A 22,284-nucleotide genomic window follows, 5' to 3' on the forward strand; every position below is an offset into this window, starting at 1 on the left:
AGGTCATCCAGCAGAGCCCAATGTCCCAGCCCCATGTCCGCTCTTTCTACGACCGAGTCAAAATGCTTGTGGGTCGGGACAGTACCCACATCCTCCCTGGGGAAAACCCATTCAACTCCAGGTACGTCCAGAAACACACATGAACAAAAGCATGTAATGGCACACTAATAATATCCATTCCACCAGTGGTATCCTAGACAACCAGAGACTCAGACGCATATGTAACATTAGACCATAACCTGTAAGAGTGTCACAAAGCTGCCCCAGACTTCACAGTTTCAAGTACAACTTTTCAAAATAAAAGCATCTAAGTTTCAACTCATGATAGTGTTTTCAGGCATCAGATACAGTTCATGTGGGGTTGTGATAACATTGCTGAAAAAAAACACTCAACACTGTAAGGCACTAAGAGCATCTTAAGCTTACTTAAGCAGAGGACACGCAAGAAATTAATTAGACTGAAACCACACACTATTGGAAATGTAAACAAAGTTTAGCCAGCTAATATTTATACAAAAACCTTTGACCTATGGTCTATCTGTAAGTGCAGGATGAGTCATCAAAAATATTTGAGCATTTCACAGGAAAGGAATGGAGAGGGTTTTGATATATGAACACTCAAAAATGCTTATTTTTTGGATCTACTTGACATAAAAAAAATATTAATTAATACAGGAATTCAGAATAAGAATTTGAAACATGATTTTTTTGTTCTTTCATTTTCATCATTAAGAGGTAGGTTACATGTTGTTTTTTCATTGTGTATGCCAGTAAAATAACATAAAAAAATAGATTGTACAGGCCTGTGAGATTGCATGTTACTGATTAACACTTTGACACTCTTGGAAGGTTTGGTATTTATGTGAATAAAGCCATTCCTTGAAAAATATCCAATCTTTAGGTTCAACTCCACAAATATCAAACAGACTTTAGATTGGTCCTCAGAGCCAAGACCTCAACAAATCCCAGAGCCAAAAGCAGACCAAGCCAAGATTCCTCCATAGATTTAGTAGAGCTGTGAAGCACTGCCCATGGTGCTGATTCTTGTCTGCATACATTTACACGATACGTTTCAAAGGAAATAACTCATCAAAGCGATGATACTGCGAAATGTTTAGATGTTATTCTATGTGTATCAGTTCTCTAGGAGGCAGCCACTCACACACGCGTGCTCGCGCACATTCATACACACATATCCATCTACATTGTCATGGTTTGTTTACATGATTGACGTGAGCTAATCTAAATGATGTGGGTTGCTGATTGTTTCTAATTAATGAGTGGTAGAAGACCAGAGCAATAAATGAATGAGCAAATTGGATGATTGAAAGATGGAGAGATTAATCAAACCAAATGATTGATGGTTAGGAAGATGGGGCTCACTCCGTCACTCTTGTCTCCTCTGTCTTCTTCCAGTTTGGCATCTCTAATCCGGGGTCAGGTGCTGACTACAGATGGGACCCCTCTGGTGGGGGTGAACGTGTCTTTTGTCAACTACCCGCACTACGGATACACGCTGACACGGCAGGATGGAATGTATGTACAACAGCTTCCCAGCATGCTTTGCTGAGACTCTGAAACTACCTCACTACATAAAATGTATGATTAGATTAGATTAGATTAGATTAGATTAGATTATATTAGATTAGATTAGATTAGATTAGATTAGATTAGATTAGATTAGATTAGATTAGATTAGGAAACTTAAATGATCCCAAGAGGAAACTAGGCTGTAGAAGCTGCAAATAATTTGATAGAGCAAAAAAGGGGGATTTCAAATAAAGGCAGAGTAAATGTATTTAGCAAGAACAACACAACTGAGAATTAAAACACTTCAGTTATAAAGTATAGTAAAATGAAAAACAATGGAAAAATGTGGAAACAGTAGACAGAATGCAGTACTGTTGGAAATAAGGTTTGTTTTCTTAAATGATAATGTTTTATGTCAGGTCATATAATTTAAGTGGAACAGCAGAAGTAAAGGTTTTACTCAAAATTAGCATATGAGTCAAAAAATAATGGCCATCAAAGAAACTTTTCAAACCAAAACAACCTTGAAACTAGATTTCAGCTTCAGTGGCCACTTTTCAAACATGTTTGGCCAACCCACCTGATATGTCTTTCTATTTCCTCTTCAGGACTTCCAGTTTGCGGGGAATTTTAGGCTGTTTTAATTTGACTCTCCTCCCTACAAGTTATACTGAATCTAAGTCTCGCTGACATCTGTTTCCAACATCTGATTCACTGGTTCTTCAGACTGACCTCTGCTCATTATATGTGTGGGTTCTGTGTTTCCTGTCTCAGGTTATTTAAGCTTTCCTCTCCTCTTATCGATGGTTTCTTTCCAGCATTTCCTCCCAGTCAGGCCAAGCTGAAGCTGAAACATCTGAACTTCTAGTAACATTTAATTGACCTTGCATTTCAGGGGCAGTTATTCACTAGTTTCACTGACATGTGAACATGTTCTGATGTCCCTGTCTGACCTTGTTTCATTTTGATTAGTGTTCTTCTCTTTCAGTTGTTAGAGGCTCTTGGCCACACCAGATACAAAGATCTGGACATTCTGTCATAGGAAATGTAAATGTGTCTATACTCTAATCATTTACTCACAGCTGTTAACCATAATTTGTTGATAAAGGGGTTAAAGGAGAAGATGTACTGTAATGAAACCACTTCAGTGCTGAAACCGGTGCTCTAACATTGTCATGTTTGTGTTTCAGACCTGTAACTGTTGTCTAGAGTGACTGTCCAGTGTGTTTTAAAAGTTTGCTGTGCCATGATGTTGAAATATTTATTCCAGGTGTTTTTGCTGTTGAATTATTTCTAAAGCAATGGAGTAAATATTAAATTAGAAGAAGAGAAACACTGACAGAGTATGAGTCCATCCACCACAGCACTCCCCACCTGTCCCTCATTCCCATCCTCTTCTCGCAAACCTCTCCAGGTTTGACCTGATAGCTAACGGTGGTGCATCACTGACTCTGCGGTTCGAGCGTGCCCCCTTCCTGAGCCAGGAGCGCACCGTGTGGCTGCCCTGGAGCCAGTTTTATGCTATGGACACTCTGGTGCTTAAGACAGAAGAGAACACGATCCCGGGCTGTGACCTGAGCGGCTTCGTCAGGCCTGACCCTCTTGTGATTGCATCCCCTCTCTCCTCCTTCTTCAGCTCCAAGCCAGGGGAGAAACCCATCATACCGGAGACACAGGTGCAGTACCACTGACCTCTGGCAGCCGGTTAATCTTCCTTCTGGTTCCCTCGCTCTCCTCCCTCTCTCCTGTATGCCTGTCTCTTGTAGCGCTCTTCCTCCTTTAGCTTCCATAGCTTTTCCCCCATTTGTTCCCTCTTTCTCTATTTCTTTATTGCTTCCATTGTTTTTTCTCCCTTTTTTGTCCTTCAGCCGTCAGTGGAAGCGTGACCCCCATTACTCCCTCAGTCTCTAATCCCCCCTAATCCCTCTCTCCTGTCATCCCCTCTTTTTGTCTTCCAGGTGCTGCATGAGCAGATCGAGGTACCTGGCACCAGCCTAAAGCTGTGCTACCTAAGCTCCAGGACACAGGGTTACCGCTCCCTGCTCAAGGTGACCATGACTCCAGCCGTGGTGTCTATGGGCCTGCTGAAGGTTCACCTGATGGTGGCAGTGGAGGGCCACCTTTTCCAGAAGTGGTTCCACGCCTCACCCAATTTGGCCTACACCTACATCTGGGATAAAACCGATGCATATGGGCAAAGGGTCTACGGGCTCTCGGAAGCTGTTGGTGAGTAGGAGGGATAGATGGAGGAGAAGCTGCGCTGGGGGTGGGGCCATTTCTTTTCAGCCTTGCAGCCACTGAATAGATTAGAAACTTCACCAGTATGGCAGCACTGGCTCTGACAGAGGAAGAGAGTGCTAATTAGGAAGCTTGAAGGAGAGATAATACACCAGAAACCCAGCCTCCATCCACTACGCAGTGTAGCCATAGTTAAGTGCTTTTTTTTTTTTTTCTCTCCAGACGTCTATTTTTCATTGAGGCCGCGTGTGGTTCAGTCAGCCAGCCGTAACTGTGGTGAAGGGTTATTAGCCATCAGTGTGAGTTAGCAGTTAGCCACTGGAGCAGCAAGCAGGAGTCCAGGGGAGCCTCGGTGCTATTACATTCTGCTGTCACAGTCGCTCACAGATGCTGTCAGCCAAGCACTGCTGTCAGGCCACAGATGCAGTGGACATCTGGGACTTCTGTGTGGACTAAAATCAGGAGGGGCATATGGTTTGCGAAATCACATTCACTCAAAGTTCCCCGGAGTAACCGTAATTTAACATTTCTCAAAGAAAACAAAGCATATACGTGGTTTACAGTTGGGTTATGTTTTGCTAACTGTGGATACAGATGCAGGTATGCTCCATTATTGTTTGCAGTGAAGCTGAAAAGGTGCTGGCAGTAGCACTCTTACTGTGACTCAAGTGGGAGTTGATGTGTGAAGACACTTTTTCCTCTTGACAAGTAGGAACACAACAGCATACAAATGCATGCACACATAGAGTATATACATACACATGCATGGAAACACACTCAAGAGTAGTGTCCTCCTCATGGCAACTCATTTTCCCTGCTTGTACATTTATACAAATCTACTGAGACTCTGTTGGCACATGTGCATGATTGGGACATAATGTTTCCACCAGCAGAGTTTTCACCGTAGCAACCAGCATGGCCTGTAGATTTAAAGGCCTATCCGGCAATCTGTCCAATTAACAAGGTTTTTAATTGATTTAGCAGCATGTGAGAGTGTTAGTTAGGTGCGAGTGCAAGGTTTGGTACAGGTGCTAACTAGTTTCTCTGTGTATCACACATTTCACAATTTAAATGAACTTTGGAGGTTATGCTCTGATGACGTTTTTCATATCCTCTCTTCCTGTGTTGTTTCTTTCATGTTTTTTCTATTTTATGGTCTTTTTTTTTCATCACCTCTTTCTGTGTCTCATCTCTTCCTGTCTCTACTTCTCTGTTCCTCCTGCCTTTACCTATGTATAGTGTCAGTGGGCTATGAGTATGAGTCCTGTGCCAGTCTCATCCTCTGGGAGAAGAGGACAGCCATTCTGCAAGGCTATGAACTTGATCCGACCAATCTGGGCGGCTGGTCACTCAACAAGCACCATATACTCAACACACGCAGTGGTACGTATATGTACACCCTGAGATTGGCATAAAAGTAAGCAGAGACTGTTCCAGCTATTTCATTTTTTTTCTATTTTATATTTAGCCAGATCCCATGTGTAGCAGGTTTACAGTAGTGTATATCTCACTAAACTTGCTATTGTCCTGGGGAGGGTGTGGAACACACTGCGCTTCCTGTCGTGCACATTGGTTTGCCAGGCACCTCTTTTTACCTGTCAGTGGGGATTTTCACAGGAAGAGCTTATGTTCTCTCACCTAGTTTGACTCCCTCATCCACTCACTCCAGTCCCACTGAGTGAACATGTACACACCTACCAATCAGCAGAAGCTACTAGAACAAAGGCAGGGGGTCGGGGACTGGGGAGTGGGGAGTGGGGGGGCAGCGGCACCTTTTCCCAAAACTGATTCAGGATCTCTGTGACAGTGGGCGGTGGGAGTGTTTCAACATCTACTATACCATTATCCACACTCTGTGCAGTAATGTTAAAAAGCATGGAAAAATAAATGGGCGGATGCACAGATGCTCACCTGCTGTGACAATCAATGCACTAATGGAGAGGACAGAACTGAAGAACCAGTGGTGTATAGAGGTATTTTTAGAAGTAGGGGAATGCAGCCGTACCTCCTCTGTCCTCGTCACCTGATGTGCAGTTATGTTTTTCCTGAGAATGATGTAATGCTAGACCCTTTGTTACTTGGTCAATATAAAGACTAAAAAAAACGGTTAAATATTGAAATAACATTTTTTTAAAAGTCACTAATATTTGCTGCTAGTGAACTGTCTTGATGAATAGAACACATCAATTATGTGTGTATTATATTACATGTCAGTAATAACTATACACACACACATATATATATATATATATATATATATATTAAGAGCTTAATGTGTTAATGAAACTAAGACCCTACAGCCGTACTAGCAGCTAAATGCAAACATCAATCGCACTGACAATTTTAACATACTGATGTTTAGTAGGTATAATTTTTACTATGTTCACCATTTTAGTTTGGCAAGTTAGTATGCTCACATTTTCTCATTTCAATTTAAGTTACAAAGGATGATGGGAAATGAAATTTTGACCTGATGATAGCACCATACCTAAATATTGAAGGATCGCCAAAGTTATTAGAATCCATCCTGTGGGGACCATTAATGTCTGTACACAATTTCATAGCAATCTGTCCAGTGGTTGTTGAAATATTTCAGACCTGACCATGTCCAAGTAGTGAGCGCCACTAACAAGGCTAAAAAATAGTTAATAGTAAAAATACCTGCTTCTGTTACTAACCCAAAATAATGATCCCTCATCTACCCATGTTCCTCTCCATCCTCTCTCCTGTCCAGGCATCCTTCACAAGGGCAGCGGTGAAAACATCTTTGTGACAGAGCAGCCCCCTGTAATCACTAGCATCATGGGAAATGGCCGGAGGCGCAGTATCTCCTGCCCCAGCTGTAACGGCCTTGCAGACGGCAACAAGCTTCTGGCGCCAGTCGCCTTGGCGATGGGCATTGATGGCAGCCTCTATGTTGGAGACCTCAACTTTGTACGCAGGGTCTACCCATCTATGAACACAACTGGCATCCTGGAATTAAGGTAAAACACCAAGGCAGGTATAGAAAGGAAAGCACAGGAAAAGAATGTAAAGGAATAATGACTGAGAAAGCAGATTGGGATTTAGAGGGTTTTGCTGATGCAAGAAAAATACTGATAGACAGAAGAAGGGCGGGTTGGATTAAAGTAAGATGGCAGGAGAGGAGGAGGGGGAGGAGACTGGATGTTTTCAGTACATAGAACATGTAGGATTGTATCATCCCTTGAAATAGAAGAATAAGGTGAGACACGGGGGATAGAGAGGTTGAAGAAGAATTATACACCGTACTAGATACCATTTCTCCAGGGTGTTTTTACCCATGTTTAAATTTTGCTGTTCACACCACAGCCAGCTTTGTGTTGCTCTCTGCAGGCTGCTCTCTACAGACTGTGTAAATTAACATTTGTTTTGTTGTGCTTTTATCTCGCTTTCTTCCTTGAAGGAACAAAGATTTCAGACACAGGTAAGATCCTTATAACGATAAATTAAAAGTTTCTAGTAAACATTCCAGCAACAATAGCAAAAGTACATAAAAAACCATCTTCCCTTAAAATATTAAAACAAACTATTCACTGGCATAATAATGTTTTTTTTTTGTTTTTTTTTTTAGTAATAACCCAACCCATAAGTACTTCCTGGCTGTGGATCCAGTGTCTGGGGCATTGTTCATCTCAGACACCAACTCCCGACGAATCTATCGTGTTCGGTCGTTAACGGGAGGCCGGCTGCTGTCAGACAACGCAGAGGTGGTGGCTGGGACAGGGGAGCAGTGCCTGCCCTTCGATGAACGCTGTGGCGATGGCGGCAAAGCCACTGAAGCTACACTTATGAGCCCCAAAGGTGAGCCACTAGCAAACAGTCTAGAAAATGAATCGCCAACAATTTTGATAACTGAAACATCATTTTAGTCAGTTATCAAGCAGAAATGTTGGTATTCTCTGATTTTCTATTCTAAAATGTGAGGGTTTGCTGGTTTTGTTATTTTTATCATTATAAAATAAGACATTTAAAGATATGGCCTCAGGTTGTGAGAAATAGTGTAATAGTGCAATAATGCCAGTAGGACCAATAACCTATGTATTATTGTAGTACATTCTTTAGCTTTTTATGTTCAACTGATGAATGAAAATGACCCAGGTCATTTTCTCAGGCATAGGCACTTAGATCAAGATCTATAGTTTAGTACACAAGATGTATAAGCTTAAGGCCACTTAAATTTAACTTGATCAGAATGTCAGGTTGTTGTTTTTTTCTTTTTTTCATTCTGCACCCAATCTTATGACTCAACTAAAGCAGGACGGAGACAGAAGGAGGTTATAAACCGGGTTAATGTTAAACTTATTAATGGGATTATTTTTGTGGATCATTGGATTGTAGAACAGTGTGACACCAAACTGTCAAAGATGTCACACTGTCACATTTCCTGTCAGTGACACAAGTGTGTGCACATGTGGGACTGCAGATGTTAGTATATATACATTAAGTGTTAGTTTGTGTGTGTGTGTGTGTGTGTGTGTGTGTGTGTGTGTGTGTGTGGTTGAGTGGTTGTTGCGAGAGAAGATGGAAGAGATAGGTGAAGACAATGAGCCACTGATTCCTTCCTACCTGTCACAGGCAAAGTCAGCCAGCGCACATCAGTTTGCCCTCCATCTCTCTGCCCCTCCCCCTCCTCTTTCCCTCTCTCTCATTTACTCTGTGCCCTTTGCTGTATCCTCCATCTGTTGTTGTGTATCTCAGTGTGTCTCGAAGTTATTTTGGGGCACAGTTGCCTTGAACAAACACACCTGTCTGAATGCCTGCTGCCTGTTAGAGCAACAAGGCTGACACTGCACCACTGGTAAACAATGGAAAAGGGAGAGGTAAAAAATGAAAATAAAAAAATTTAAAAATGAAACGTAGAAAGGTGGGGACGACAAGAAAAAAGAAGCAGCGAGAGGAAATGAAGGAAGAAAGTAGAGTGCAACAGATCACTTTCTAAATAATCTGCTTGCAGTCTACAGTTGCCCTGTGGGAGGAGCATTAGCTCAGCTCCGCATCCCGATGACTCACCTCAAAACTAACACTTCTCCGACACTTCAGTGCCCGTTCCATTACTTTGTTCCCTCTCTTTCAATGAACCATTGAGCAATTCAGCTGTCAGGGCTGCTATTTGTTTTCAGCCGGTGGAGAGAGTGAAGTTTAATTGACTTAAAATGTCTATGGGTTGCCTGCAGTGTTTGAGTTATGAGTCGTCACTCATGGTGTTCATCTCCACTTTGACAGGTATCGCTGTGGATAAAAATGGTCTGATGTACTTTGTGGATGCCACCATGATCCGTAAAGTGGACCAGAACGGCATCATCTCCACTCTGCTGGGGGCCAACGATCTGACCGCCATACGGCCACTGAGCTGTGACACCAGCATGGACGTCAGCCAGGTATGACGGTTAGGAGGAAGTGCAGAAGTGACGAGAGGTGATGGCACAATAGATGATGATCTAACTCCCCTGTGAGTGCTGAGCTATGACGATTGTGTGGAAACGGGCCAGCCAGGAGGTCAGGGAGAGACTGATTTAGGGGGGGATTAAAGAGTCCATCGATAAATGAATGAATCAAAAGGGAATGAGGACCGCAGTCACTTAAAACATTGAAGAAGAGACTTGTCTGAACCTTGGCATCCTTTCAAAACACCTCCCTCAGCATAGACATAGTCTCATGTGTAATTTCTCTTTCTGCCCACCAGGTGCGTCTCGAGTGGCCCACGGACTTAGCAGTGAATCCCATGGACAACTCTCTCTATGTCCTGGAAAACAATGTCATCCTACGCATCACTGAGAACCACCAGGTCTGTACCACAAGGCTGGATCACCATTGCAAACCCCTTAGGGTGGACACTCACTACGGGGCTTTGACAGGATTTAGTCCCAATTAGGCTTTCTCTAGCCAATTAAGAAGTACAAGTTCCAATTCTAACATAGTTTCTGAAGTTGTACAGTGGTGACAACATTACTGATTAATTAACTCCAAGAATATTCTGCTTTCTGAAATCTTACTTTATTATGGGAAGTTTCATCTGCACTCTTTCAGTATCACACTGCTGCTAACATCCTTATATTTTTGTGGCATCGTTACAGTTGTTTGATCATAGATGTGACATTTTCCGTTGCTGCCTGCAGGTGAGCATCATCGCAGGTCGGCCCATGCATTGTCAAGTGCCAGGCATTGACTACAGCCTCAGTAAGCTGGCCATCCACGCTGCCCTGGAGAGCGCCACAGCCATCGCCCTCTCCCACACCGGCATCCTCTACATCGCTGAGACAGACGAGAAAAAGATCAACCGTGTTAGACAGGTACAGGATGGAGGAGAAATGTACACAGTTCTTTGGCTGGAGTTGTTTCAGAATGAATTTGTTAGACTGAAGTTATTTTCCAGGCTACCAAAATGGACTGCACAGCTGGTGGGGCTGTGTGTGTGTGTTTTTTCAGATCCCCAGACACTTTTAAGGTTTTCTAATCCTCTTGTTTTGATAACTCAAAATTAATTTTGCTTTTGGAAATACAGTTTCCTTAATTGAGTTGTGACTTTTCCCCGTTGCCATCAATAACCGGCTCTCCTCTTCCATTTTCTGTCTGTGCGTTTTTAGGTGAGCACTAATGGAGAAATCTCTCTCCTGGCTGGTGCTGCCTCCGACTGCGACTGCAAAAATGATGTCAACTGCAACTGCTTCTACGGTGACGATGGCTACGCCCCTGACGCTGGCTTGAACTCACCCACCTCCTTGGCTGTGTCCCCTGATGGGACGCTCTTTATTGCAGACCTCAACAACATACGAATCAGAGCGGTGCGAGCCAATCGGCCTGGCCCTGCCGTATCAAGCGTGGGCTATGGAGGATCTGCGCAGTATGAGGTTGCGTCGCCAAGGGAACAGGAGCTGTATGTCTTCAATGGTGAGGGGCTTCACATCCAGACAATTAGCCTTGTGACTGGGGAGCCACTCTACAATTTCACCTATGGTCCTGATGGAGAGCTGTCCATGCTGGTGGACAATTGCAACAATACGGTTAAAGTGAGGAGGGACGGTTTGGCCCAGGGAGGAGGAGCCGGCCTGCTCAGACTGGTGCTGCTGCCCGAGAATCAAGTAGTGACTCTGGGACTGGATCCCACAGGGGGGCTACGTAGTGTGTCGGCGCTGGGCCAGGAGGTGGCTCTGATGGGCTACAGTGGCAACACGGGCCTCCTGGCCACCAAAGCTGATGAGACTGGATGGACCACATTTTACCAGTAAGTGTGTGGTAGAGAACAAGGTGTGTGAATATGTGTTTATATGTTTACACCATTTTTCTGTCCGTCTGAAATACAAAATGAAGTTTTGCCGGCTTCATGTTCTACTGCATTCTCAATTATCAGTGCACCTTGCACAGTGTACTCCTGCCCCCCAGTGTTAGCTTTTATAATTACAGCCTGAGACATATATGCAGTACATACATGAACATGTCCTTCTCTTGCAAATCATCGTCACTGCAATATCCCATCTCCCAGGTACGACAGCGAGGGTCGCCTGACCAATGTCACATACCCCACGGGCATGGTGACAAGTCTCCACCGTGAGATCGAGCGCTCCATCAACATCGACATTGAGAGCTCCAGCAGAGACGACGATGTGACCGTCATCACCAACCTGTCCTCCGTGGAGGCCTCATACACTGTGGTGCAAGGTAGAGACCCAGCGTGTACAAGACATGAACTGGTCATTAATTTTTAAACACTCGTGAAACTGCAGTGTGTGGCACAAAGGTGGACAAATGCTGAGCGCAAGTCATAAACATAAGGAAACAAATTAAAATTAAATATGAATGATGCTCATTAATTATATTTTGAGTAGATAATGGTTCATATAATCCTGAAAATACGTTAAAATGGGTCTTTTTATATGAAATCCAAGGTTTGATGAGATACACCACTTTATCTTAGTATTCAGAAGCACAGCCGCCCTCTGTGATGCTGAATATGCCCCGGCCTGCCGACTCTAATTGAAAGTCTTGTAATTTTCACTCAGTTATATGCATGCTCCAGGAGATTATTTTCCATCCCTACCCACAACCAGCCCTCTCTCACTCCCTCTCATGGAATAAAATTACCAATATATAGTTGTTAATCCCAGCTGGGATCATCCTGCTTTTGAATATCATCACAGCAAAATTCATTAACTCATGTAGAGTGAATCCTCCTCATCCCTCAAGCTTTCTCCTCACACACACACACACACACAGACATACAAATACAGCTCTCAACCAGTTCCCATGATCCCTGAGCTTATTTGGTCTGCTTAGAGAGGAAGACAAGGAGGAGAAGAAGTAGGAGGAGTATAATTGTCTCCTTTTTCTTGACCAGCACAAGTGGTGGTGACAGAAGTATGAATGCAGACTGTGGGGCACATGGGTCTGAAGGCCTCAGAGAGAATAAGTTGTAGATGTATTCAGTGGTCCACCTGGGTTGCAGGTGGAGAAAAGGAGAGCTGTTCACAGAGCTATAAGTCATTTAGGGTTTCCACCGCACTGTGTGGGCTTCAGCACAGCTCTCTGCTGACATACTCACTTAACCATCTCCTTCTCTTTCCGCTCCTTCTCGCTCTCTTCATTAACTCCTGCACAGTGCATTCTCCTTGGCCCTCAAGCTCTCATTTCTCTCTCTCTCTCCCTCTCTCCCTCGCTTTCTGTTTTATTACGAGGTTGTTCAGACAGAGACGGAGCAGAGAAGATTTATCTAAAGGCTGTTGCTGCCAAGTCAATGGAAAAAGCTTCACTTGTCTGTTTGAGGCATTGTTAAAATGTGCCTGGAGCTTTATTACAAATTGGCCTTATGGATTACTGTCATTGATGGCGGGGCTTCAAAGGGAGACACCATCTGATCCCCTCACCTTTTGTACATGAAATAAAAAAAGCTCACCCCTTCTGCATCTGCCAGATATCTCTGAGCAGAAAACAACTTTATCTCACTTTCAATCACTTCAGTGTGATCAAGACGCCTGTTTTCAGACATCAGAGGGAAAATGTAGCCTGAGCATTAGACATGGGCTTATCTGTTTCCATTCTTGTGTTTGACAGTGAGTCATTAAATTGTAGCGATAGAGAGATTGTAGAGAGATGTAAGTTTAGCCTGACAATTTTTATTCAGGAGATTTTCAGGAGTTTGTAGGAACAGGAATCAGGTCCATAAATATTTTATGGACATCATCTGGTTCTTCATGAGCCTTTAAGCTTATGACTGGAATTTCCTATTTTCTAGTATGCATGTGTGTATGTGTAGAGGGTGTACTGCACCTTCACAAATGGGCACATTCAATTGAATTTTAACTGCTTTCCTACAATACTGGGGTTCTGTGAGAGGCTGGTTGCCATGTTGACAGAAGTGGCATCAGGCTGCCTTTGGTTGTCTCTGATTGGCTGGTTGGGTTTAAAGTGGGATTCTGTGTGGTAACTGCTCGAGTAAAAATCTGGGTCTGTCAACATTGCCCGTACTCCAGTGCTGTCTTTAGATGAAGGTTGTTTTGTCTCAGATTTAGGAGCTGAATCCAAAAAGTCGAAGGCTTATGTAATTTTTCTCTGAATTCTGTGAGTTTGAAGACAGCTATGGAGGACAAATCGTGCAATGTTAATAAAGAGCAATATTTCTAAGGTTTCTTCTTTTAAATATAAAAAAGAAACAAATTGTCAAATTAAAACTGCCTAATTTCTCAGTGTGCCCTATGTATGTTAAAAGGACATAGGAATGGAAAGCACTGAGCCTTTCTTCTTTATCTAAACGTTCTTCTCAATCTCATCAAATACATTTTTTTACCTGGAAAAGAAATGCCACAATACACAATATCAAACCCACGCTCCCACACAGGTTTTATTATTGTTTCTCTCCCATGGATGCCTCCAGTAAGGAAATAAATGTACTTTCTAAATGATACTTAGGTTAGGTTTTATTTTTTTCCCCTAAATTGAGGAGCACTGAGGCAGTCTTTTTTGTTGACTTTGTCTGACCCCAATCAAACGCTTCTGGTTGTAGATTTTCTGAGGTTTGGGTCTGACATTCCTTCTAAAGTTGGCTTTAACACAGAGAGCAGAAGTTCCCTGTGGGCTGCCTCTCTTACAGTACGTTTATTTGTCTCCAACTACAGACCAGGTGAGGAACAGCTATCAGTTGTGCAACAACGGGACCCTGAGAGTAATGTATGCCAATGGAATGGGCATCAGCTTTCACACAGAGCCCCACATCCTGGCAGGTTCTGTTAGCCCTACGATTGGTCGGAGGAATATCACCCTGCCCACAGACAACGGCCTCAACTCCATTGAGTGGCGTCTGCGCAAGGAGCAGACCAAGGGCAAGGTCACAGTTTTTGGCAGGAAGCTAAGGGTGAGTCATTTTTACTGAGTCAGAGATGAACCTTGATTACATATAAATATTTACCACGTCTTCAATCTTGCTATTAAAATGTAACTCAGAAATATTTTTCCTTTTCTTTAGGCTCACGGACGCAACCTCCTCTCCATCGACTTTGACCGCAACACGCGCACAGAGAAAATTTATGATGATCACCGCAAGTTCACACTGCGCATCATGTACGATGCTCAGGGCCGCCCAGCTATGTGGCTGCCCAGCAGCAGTCTGGCAGTGGTCAACGTGTCCTATTCAACCACTGGACAGCTTGTTGGGCTGCAGAGGGGAAGTATGAGTGAGAGGACCGAGTTTGACCCGCAGGGACGCATCCTGTCCCGTTCTTTTGTGGACGGGAAGGTGTGGAGCTACAGCTACCTTGACAAAGTGAGTACATTTATCTTTAACATTGTCATCACAATGAGTGAAAACTTACCAAAGCAAGGCAATAGCAAGAAAGAAGAGCCATTTGGATTGCAGAGTTGAGTGAAATAATACATCATTTTCACGGTTATGAAGATTCAAATTTTTCATTTGAGGGAAAATGACTCCTGGTGCCATTTCACAGGAGGCAAGTCACCCATTGATAATGCTGTTATATTAATCCGTATTTTGTATCCCTCTCTTTTTCCAGTCCATGGTGCTGCTCCTGCAGAGCCAAAGACAGTATGTCTTTGAGTTTGATGCCTCAGGTCGGGTCACAGCTGTCACCATGCCCAGTGTGGCCCGCCACACCATGTTCACACACGTGTCAGTCGGCTACATCCGCAACACTTACAACCCCCCAGAGAGCAATGCCTCCATAATCCATGACTTCAGCGAAGACGGCAGACCCCAGGCCACGCATTACCTAGGCACCGGCCGCCGTGTTCTCTACAAGTATGGAAAGCTGGCAAAGCTGTCAGAGATTGTGTACGACAGTACGGCAGTCACTTTCGGTTATGATGAAACAGCTGGTGTGCTCAAGATGGTCAATCTGCAGAGCGGGGGCTTCTCATGCACCATTCGCTACCGTAAAATGGGCCCGCTTATTGACAAGCAGATCTACCGCTTCAGTGAGGAGGGAATGGTCAACGCAAGGTTTGACTACACCTACCATGACAACAGCTTCCGTATTGCCAGCATGAAGCCCGTCATCAGCGAGACGCCACTACCTGTTGACCTCTACAGATACGACGAGATCTCTGGAAAGGTGCAAATCTACATTTTCTTTTAGAGCAATTATGTACAAAGTTCTTTAACTTACAAAACAAACTGTGTCTATAAATGCACATCCTTTGGCTGACAGAGCACTCACCTTCTCACTAAACCTTTCCCTCCCTTCTATAGGTGGAGCACTTTGGAAAGTTCGGGGTCATTTACTACGACATTAATCAGATCATCACCACAGCCGTGATGACACTGAGTAAGCATTTCGACACCCACGGTCGCATCAAGGAGGTCCAGTACGAAATATTCCGCTCACTTATGTACTGGATGACAGTGCAGTATGACAGCATGGGACGGGTGGTGAAGAGAGAGCTCAAAATCGGGCCCTACGCCAACACCACTCAGTACCGCTATGATTATGACGGAGACGGACAGCTCAGTGGCGTCAAGGTGAATATTCTGTGTCTTTAAAACCTGATCCACGAACCACAATCTTTGTTGTTGTCAGAGCATAGATATGTGGAAAAAATTGTTATATCCTATTAATAAGTCTCATTGTTTTATCCAGGTGAATGACTGGTCTACCTGGCGCTACAGTTACGACCTGAACGGTAACCTCCATCTGCTGAATCCTGGGAACAGCGCCCGGATCTTGCCGCTCCGCTATGATCTCAGAGACCGCATCACACGCCTGGGAGATGTCCAGTACCGCCTGGATGAAGACGGCTTCCTCAGCCAGCGTGGTTCAGACGTCTTTGACTATAACTCCAAAGGTCAGCTACTGCGGGCCTACAATCGAGGTCCTGGCGGCTGGAGCGTTGTGTATCATTACGACGGGCTAGGCCGCAGGGTGTCCACAAGGAACAGCCTGGGACAGCACCTTCAGTTCTTCTATGCTGACCTCAACCACCCAACCAGGGTCACACACATCTTCAACCACTCCAGCTCAGACATCTCGTCACTCTACTATGACCTACAGGTAGGCCTGGGTGGACAGATGTGAGATTTGCCATATCCACCAATATCCTGTCTTTATATTTCAACTTATCAGCAAAGACCTTATACTGAAACAAGGGGGTGTGTTTACACATGAATGGCAGGGACATGTCCCTACTGATATTTGAGAGAACTCTTTTGCACTGTGTTTGGATTGAAGTTATATAAGTTAATTCCAGCATTTGATTGGCTGGGGGGGGGGGCCTCAAGCCTGGGCAAACATGTAGTATTTCAGATGACTCCTTTTCCTCTGTTGACTGAACCGCACAGCACATAACTTAATTTTGTCCATGCCATCACATTTTGTACACTATATCGTGCCCCAAAAAAAGACACATCAGGAGCTTTTCACCGACCGGAGCGTAAGTAATAGGTAGTAAACTAACCAGCCAGCAGCCACAAAACTTGCGAGCTGCTTAACATCACCAGCCTTACATTATTAGATTGTTAATACTGATGCTGGATCACTGGATTAGCAGCATTTTACTGTTGTACCTCATCAAGGTGCTAGTTTAGCTAGGACTCTTTTGTAAATGTGAAATCAATGGGAAAAGCGGAACTGACAGTGGTAGGACAACTGAAAATAAAAATAAAAATGTTGATGTTGGATGCAAAAATGCAAAAACAGTTTGTTTTTTTTCTCTCTTCTCTATAATTTCCTAAACTTATTTCAGTGTAAATACAGTAAATACAGTAAACCATTCAGTTGACAGCATTAAACAGTAGCCATTGTTTGTTTTGGAGGGGTGGCAGGGTTGACCAAACCTACATCCTTGTACTGAAACACATAATGAATGTACTGAATTTCTGACTGTCTCATGATCAGGGACATTTGTTTGCCATGGAGGTGAGCAGCGGGGAGGAATACTACATAGCTTCTGACAACACCGGCACACCACTGGCTGTCTTCAGCAGCAATGGACAGATGATCAAACAGGTAATACACAAAGTAGCCTTGAATCTCTTTATATGCAATGAATTGCAGCTACAAATATTGCGCTGTTGCTCCCTTTTGACCATTAAACAAGTAAAATTGGCAAAAATTGGCAAAAACAAGAAGAAATCTGCATATGGAGAAGGCATCTGGCATCTGCCATGCTCAAAGTGTCCTTGTACAAGGCTAAATCCTGATCAGCTCCAGGGAAGCTGTTCTGTTACTCACCTTATGTTGTGAGCTTCCCATTAGAGGAAGCATCAAGAAGCATTAAAATCAAATTGAGTATGCTTGTGTCACCCAGGTGCAGTACACAGCCTACGGAGAAGTGTACCTGGACTCTAACCCAGAGTTCCAGCTGGTGGTGGGTTTCCACGGTGGTCTCTACGACCCCTTGACTAAGCTGGTCCACTTTACCCAGCGGGACTATGATGTATTGGCTGGACGCTGGACCTCGCCTGACTACAGCATATGGCCCAAGATAGGGAAGGATCCCTCTCCATTTAATCTGTACATGTTCAAGAACAACAACCCCCTCAGTGACATGCTGGATATCAAAAACTATGTCACAGGTCAGGGAAAAATATGTATTAATAAAGTGAAAATGTTGAATATTCTACCTGATTTAGGCCTTTTTATGTGTTTAAAACAGTATATTTACAGAGCAGATCTACATGAATACAGCTAAAATCCATGGTGCAAAGGTCATTTAGTTCACTCAAGAACCAGCTAAGCTTGTAACGTTCTGACATTATCACTGATATCTCTAGTGTTCGGGAGAAGCAGATTGTTATGGTCAATATAGTTTATGCAAGGAACAATGGACTCCAAATGGCTGATAGCTTTATGTAGCACCAGCTGAGTCACACAGAAGCAAACACACTTATTCTTTTATATGATAAAAAAGTATTCATTTGCCTCTGTATTTAACTCTGTCGTTCAGCAAAGTCATTTCTCTCCTGTCTGCTGCTGTAGATGTGAAGAGCTGGCTGGTGATGTTTGGCTTCCAGCTCAGTAACATAATCCCAGGGTTCCCTCGACACTCGCTCTACTTTGTGGAGCCACCGTACGAGCTGCAGGCCACCCAGCACTGTGAGAACGGACAGGTATGGCCTACTGTGCAGAAGAAATAGATGGCCAACATCTTAATCCGATGCAGTAGTAACCCTATTACAGTGATTTATTTGATGATTTAGCTTCTGTTGTAATTTTTTATGTTAATACTTTATCCCACTTTTCCTTGTAGCTGATCACTGGTGTGCAGCAGGCAGCAGAGCGTCACAACCAGGCTTTCATGGCCCTGGAAGGACGTCTCCTCAACAAGGAGCGTCGCAGACGAAAGGACAAACCAGGTCACTGGTTCGGCACCAGCACCCCAATAATAGGTCGAGGAGTAATGCTGGCACTGAAGGAGGGCCGAGTGGTGGCCGGCGTGTCAGCTTTGGCCAGTGATGACAGCCGCAAAGTGGCTCTGGTGCTCAATGGTGCCCAGTACCTTGAAGGTACCCATTACACCCAGGACGGGAAGGACTGTCACTACTTTGTGAAAGTTGGCTCTGCTGACAGTGACCTGTTGACCCTGGGGCTTACTAATGGACGCAAGTCACTGGAGAGTGGTATCAATGTCACAGTGAGTGGCCGGTCAAGAAGAGGAGTGACTGTAGAGTTTGCAGTTCCTTCATTAGTACTGAGCGTTCGGTACGGGCTGGCTGTGGACGTGGTGGATGAAGAGAAGGTAAGACTGTTGGAGCTGGCCAGGCAGAGAGCCTTGGCAGGGGCCTGGGCCAAGGAACAGCAGAGGGCCAGAGATGGGAAGGGAGGCAGTCGCCTCTGGACGGAGGGGGAGAGACAGCAGCTCCTAACGACAGGTAGAGTACAGGGCTACGATGGCTATTATGTGCTGCCTGTGGAGCAGTATCCAGAACTGGCTGACAGCAGCAACAACATCCAGTTCCTCAGACAGAACGAGATGGGCAAGAGGTAACAGCCCACCTGAACTTGCTTGAAGGGCAGACTCTTCCCTCTTTCCCACTTTCACTTCTCTAAACCCTGCTCCTATTTCCTACCCAGCCTCCTCGACCCTACTCCTCTCAAAACCCATGGAGAATTAACCAACAAAATGGGGTTACTCACGGAACGCTGCAGGGACTTTTGAAAAGAATGACTTATCAGAAAACATATTATTGTTAATTTTACTGCCACAGGCAAAAAATTTAAAGTTTAGTCAAACGGTTCTTTTTTTTGAAAAAACTTTGAACAACTGAAAAAGCACTGAAGAACTTTAAGAACTGTTGCTTAATGAATAAGAAGATTCCCCTTTTTAAAAAAGATAGTGATATTTTCGCCCATATTTTTTGGGTCACACTGAGAGCGGCCATGACAGCTACTGAACACACGGTGGAGTTGTACTGTGCTGGCATCTGCAGTGAAGGCTTGTCTGTCTCTAATAGACACTGAAGGCAAAGGGACCAAAGTGGAGACAAAGCCAGTCCAGAGAGCAGCCATTACAACTACACGTCAACAGAGGACATCATAAAACAGTGACAGACAAGGCAACGTTAAAAGATCGTCCAATATTATGAGTCGTCTCCCTGTCTCAGGCCTCCCATCGTCCACCACGGACCAGTCCTCTGCTGCCGAGGCAGCGTTCATCCAACCAAGCAACACACAAGCTAACGGCATCCTCGAACAAATCCGAGCTGTTAACGGACTAGAAAATAAACTTTTTAAAAAAGTCAAAAAAAGTGATGGCTATATTTGTGGACAGTGGTATCACACAGCATTGTTTATTTTGAAATGGGGAGAAGAATCATATTGCTACATATGTGTCTGACTACACTAAATTTCAGGATGTTGCGTATACTGTAGATGCCGTAGTTTTGTACGTTTCAGTCGCGGTAGAATTGTGAGACTTTCACCAAGGCACTTCTGTACAGAACGATCGAACACACCACTCACAGACTCCGGAAAACATGTTAAGTTAGTATTTATTTTATTTTATTCTTTTTTATTTATTTATTCTTAGTACTATATGACAATCATGAATGAGTCACCAGTTCTATTCGAAATGAACATTAATGGATGAGTTTATTTTCTTTTGTAAAATATGTATGAAATGTTCATTTTGTTTTTATATTAATTTCAGTTTGCTGCCAGGGCAAATAATAGTCACTCTCAAAAAGAATAATTTATGTAATAAAGTGTTTTAAAAAAAAAAAAAACGGTTTATACTTTAAATAAAGTCTTTAAAACTGTGAAATCTGTTTTTTCGAAATATATTTCGATGTACAGTGTATAGACCTACCTTTATGCAGCACAGTAGAATATTGTTCAGAATATCAAGTTTTATATTTCTAAGAGGAAGTGGCTTGTAATGTGCAAAATCTTTAGCTGGTCTTACTACTCTAGAGTTTTGTGGCACTCTAATATTCCATATCTACAATATCAATCCCCAGTTTGTTGTTTTTGATTGTTCTTTTGTTTGGAAGCAGAGATATTTCTGTCCTAGATCCCAACAGCAGTAGCAGTAATGGATCCCTCTCACTGTGAAGAGACTCGTGCTGGATGTCATAATGTACCAAATCAGTATTATCAAAGGATGATTCTTATACATTCACTGAAACGAGACTCTTCTGAGAACCTTATCAATAAAACATAATTGTTTACTTCATCTGAGCACCGTGTACTTCACTTTCATCTCATTTTTGTGTTTGGAGACGATTGATGTTCCTGTGGCGGTGACAGATTCCGCCCAGACTTGACTGACACACATTTATGTTGGTTGCATTTCAAAGCAGACTCTGGAGTGTTGTTGGTGTTGTTGGTATGGTTCCATTAATTAAAACAAGCATATTATTCTTTTATGTTTTACTTGTGCGTCAATCTCACTGATGAAGTACATTTTTCCTTCAGATATTCTTGTTAAAAATTGATACATAAATGACACCACTGCCTTGACGGCATGCCGGTGAACAACCACTCGCTACCAGTGTACCAGTAATAAACACTTACAGTACAAGGGGGGCAATATTTTTGACATTGACTGTTCATTGATTCCAATGTGCTTTTCAGTGGTCATTAAGATCACCCCTGTTAACTCCACATGCTTACATGTAAATTGTAATTTTATCCTCTTGTATTGAATTTGATGCCTCATCCTCTGTCAGCAGTGGTAGAAGAGATTTAAGAGTCTATAACCAATATTTCAATGGATTAAATGACTATGAATAATGCGAACAAGCAGCAGGCGTTTTGGCACATTGATGACATTATTTAGGTGAGGTACTTTTCACCGTGTTCCTGATGAGTTGAAAAACAGCTAAAAAGCAGGTGAATATTGTTCATACGTTCACAGAGTAACCACAGATAGGACTTTAAATGAATGCTAATATTTCTCCATGATTTATAACTACCAACAGTTTGCTAACATTGTTCACTGTTCAACTCTGAATGTGATAATGTGCCAATGTTGTGTTCGCTGCCTGTGTCTGCTGCCCTCAGGTGGCCAATGAAAAACAGTTGTTGTAGCACTTTGTAAAAGCTCCAATACCACACTGTCAATTATGTGTAACTTTAAAGTACAGAGCTTTAGCAACAACATGTACTTATAGTAACAAAAGTAAAAGTACTCATTATGCAGAATGGCCCATGTCAGTGTTAAAATATAGGCAGTACTTTAATGTTGTAATTTTTTTTATTTTAACTACATATACTGTTGGGAAGTTGAATCTATAGATATGCGTCATATTTTAGAAACTGCTCCTTTGTTTTGTATTAAAACTTTTAATCTGAAAAGTAACCAGCACCAGTCAAATAAATGTAGAGGAGCAGAAAGCACAATTATTTCCCTCTGAATCGAATGGTAGTGGAGCAACAGTGTTAAATAGCATAAAATGGAAATAGTCAAGTAAAGTACAAATACTTCAAAATGATAGCGCTTGACTAAATGTTTTTTTCACCACTGCCTTTAAGGTAGAGTGCATTAGGAAGCCACGATTCATGTGGTAATTTATTCCCTTTTCAGTTTTATCTGTCACTTTCACTTTTGTGAATC

At 43.1% G+C, this 22,284-nt stretch overlaps 1 protein-coding gene across 5 annotated transcripts in view; it reads left to right on the forward strand.

The window, feature by feature from the left end:
• tenm2a (teneurin transmembrane protein 2a) overlaps positions 1 to 20,901 on the forward strand; it is a 226,247-nt gene extending 205,346 nt beyond the window's left edge. For all 5 annotated transcript variants that reach the window (XM_071457469.1, XM_071457470.1, XM_071457471.1 and 2 more), the window contains 22 exons: positions 1 to 121; positions 1,417 to 1,536; positions 2,945 to 3,206; positions 3,489 to 3,756; positions 5,008 to 5,151; positions 6,503 to 6,752; positions 7,193 to 7,213; positions 7,361 to 7,590; positions 9,013 to 9,167; positions 9,473 to 9,574; positions 9,906 to 10,079; positions 10,374 to 11,011; positions 11,270 to 11,445; positions 13,896 to 14,131; positions 14,243 to 14,539; positions 14,787 to 15,344; positions 15,482 to 15,751; positions 15,870 to 16,280; positions 17,124 to 17,234; positions 17,536 to 17,803; positions 18,207 to 18,337; positions 18,478 to 20,901. The exon at positions 1 to 121 is cut by the window's left edge and continues 90 nt beyond it. In XM_071457469.1, coding sequence (XP_071313570.1) covers positions 1 to 121; positions 1,417 to 1,536; positions 2,945 to 3,206; positions 3,489 to 3,756; positions 5,008 to 5,151; positions 6,503 to 6,752; positions 7,193 to 7,213; positions 7,361 to 7,590; positions 9,013 to 9,167; positions 9,473 to 9,574; positions 9,906 to 10,079; positions 10,374 to 11,011; positions 11,270 to 11,445; positions 13,896 to 14,131; positions 14,243 to 14,539; positions 14,787 to 15,344; positions 15,482 to 15,751; positions 15,870 to 16,280; positions 17,124 to 17,234; positions 17,536 to 17,803; positions 18,207 to 18,337; positions 18,478 to 19,215 — 5,681 coding nt within the window. In that variant the 3' untranslated portion in view covers positions 19,216 to 20,901. The remainder of the gene's footprint in view (positions 122 to 1,416; positions 1,537 to 2,944; positions 3,207 to 3,488; positions 3,757 to 5,007; positions 5,152 to 6,502; positions 6,753 to 7,192; positions 7,214 to 7,360; positions 7,591 to 9,012; positions 9,168 to 9,472; positions 9,575 to 9,905; positions 10,080 to 10,373; positions 11,012 to 11,269; positions 11,446 to 13,895; positions 14,132 to 14,242; positions 14,540 to 14,786; positions 15,345 to 15,481; positions 15,752 to 15,869; positions 16,281 to 17,123; positions 17,235 to 17,535; positions 17,804 to 18,206; positions 18,338 to 18,477) is intronic.
• The last annotated feature ends 1,383 nt before the right edge of the window (positions 20,902 to 22,284 follow it).

Source organism: Trachinotus anak, unplaced genomic scaffold, assembly GCF_046630095.1.
Source record: "Trachinotus anak isolate AG129_WGS33_773 ecotype Australia unplaced genomic scaffold, CSIRO_AGI_Tana_v1 ptg000021l, whole genome shotgun sequence".
NCBI classification, from domain to species: Eukaryota; Metazoa; Chordata; class Actinopteri; order Carangiformes; family Carangidae; genus Trachinotus; species Trachinotus anak.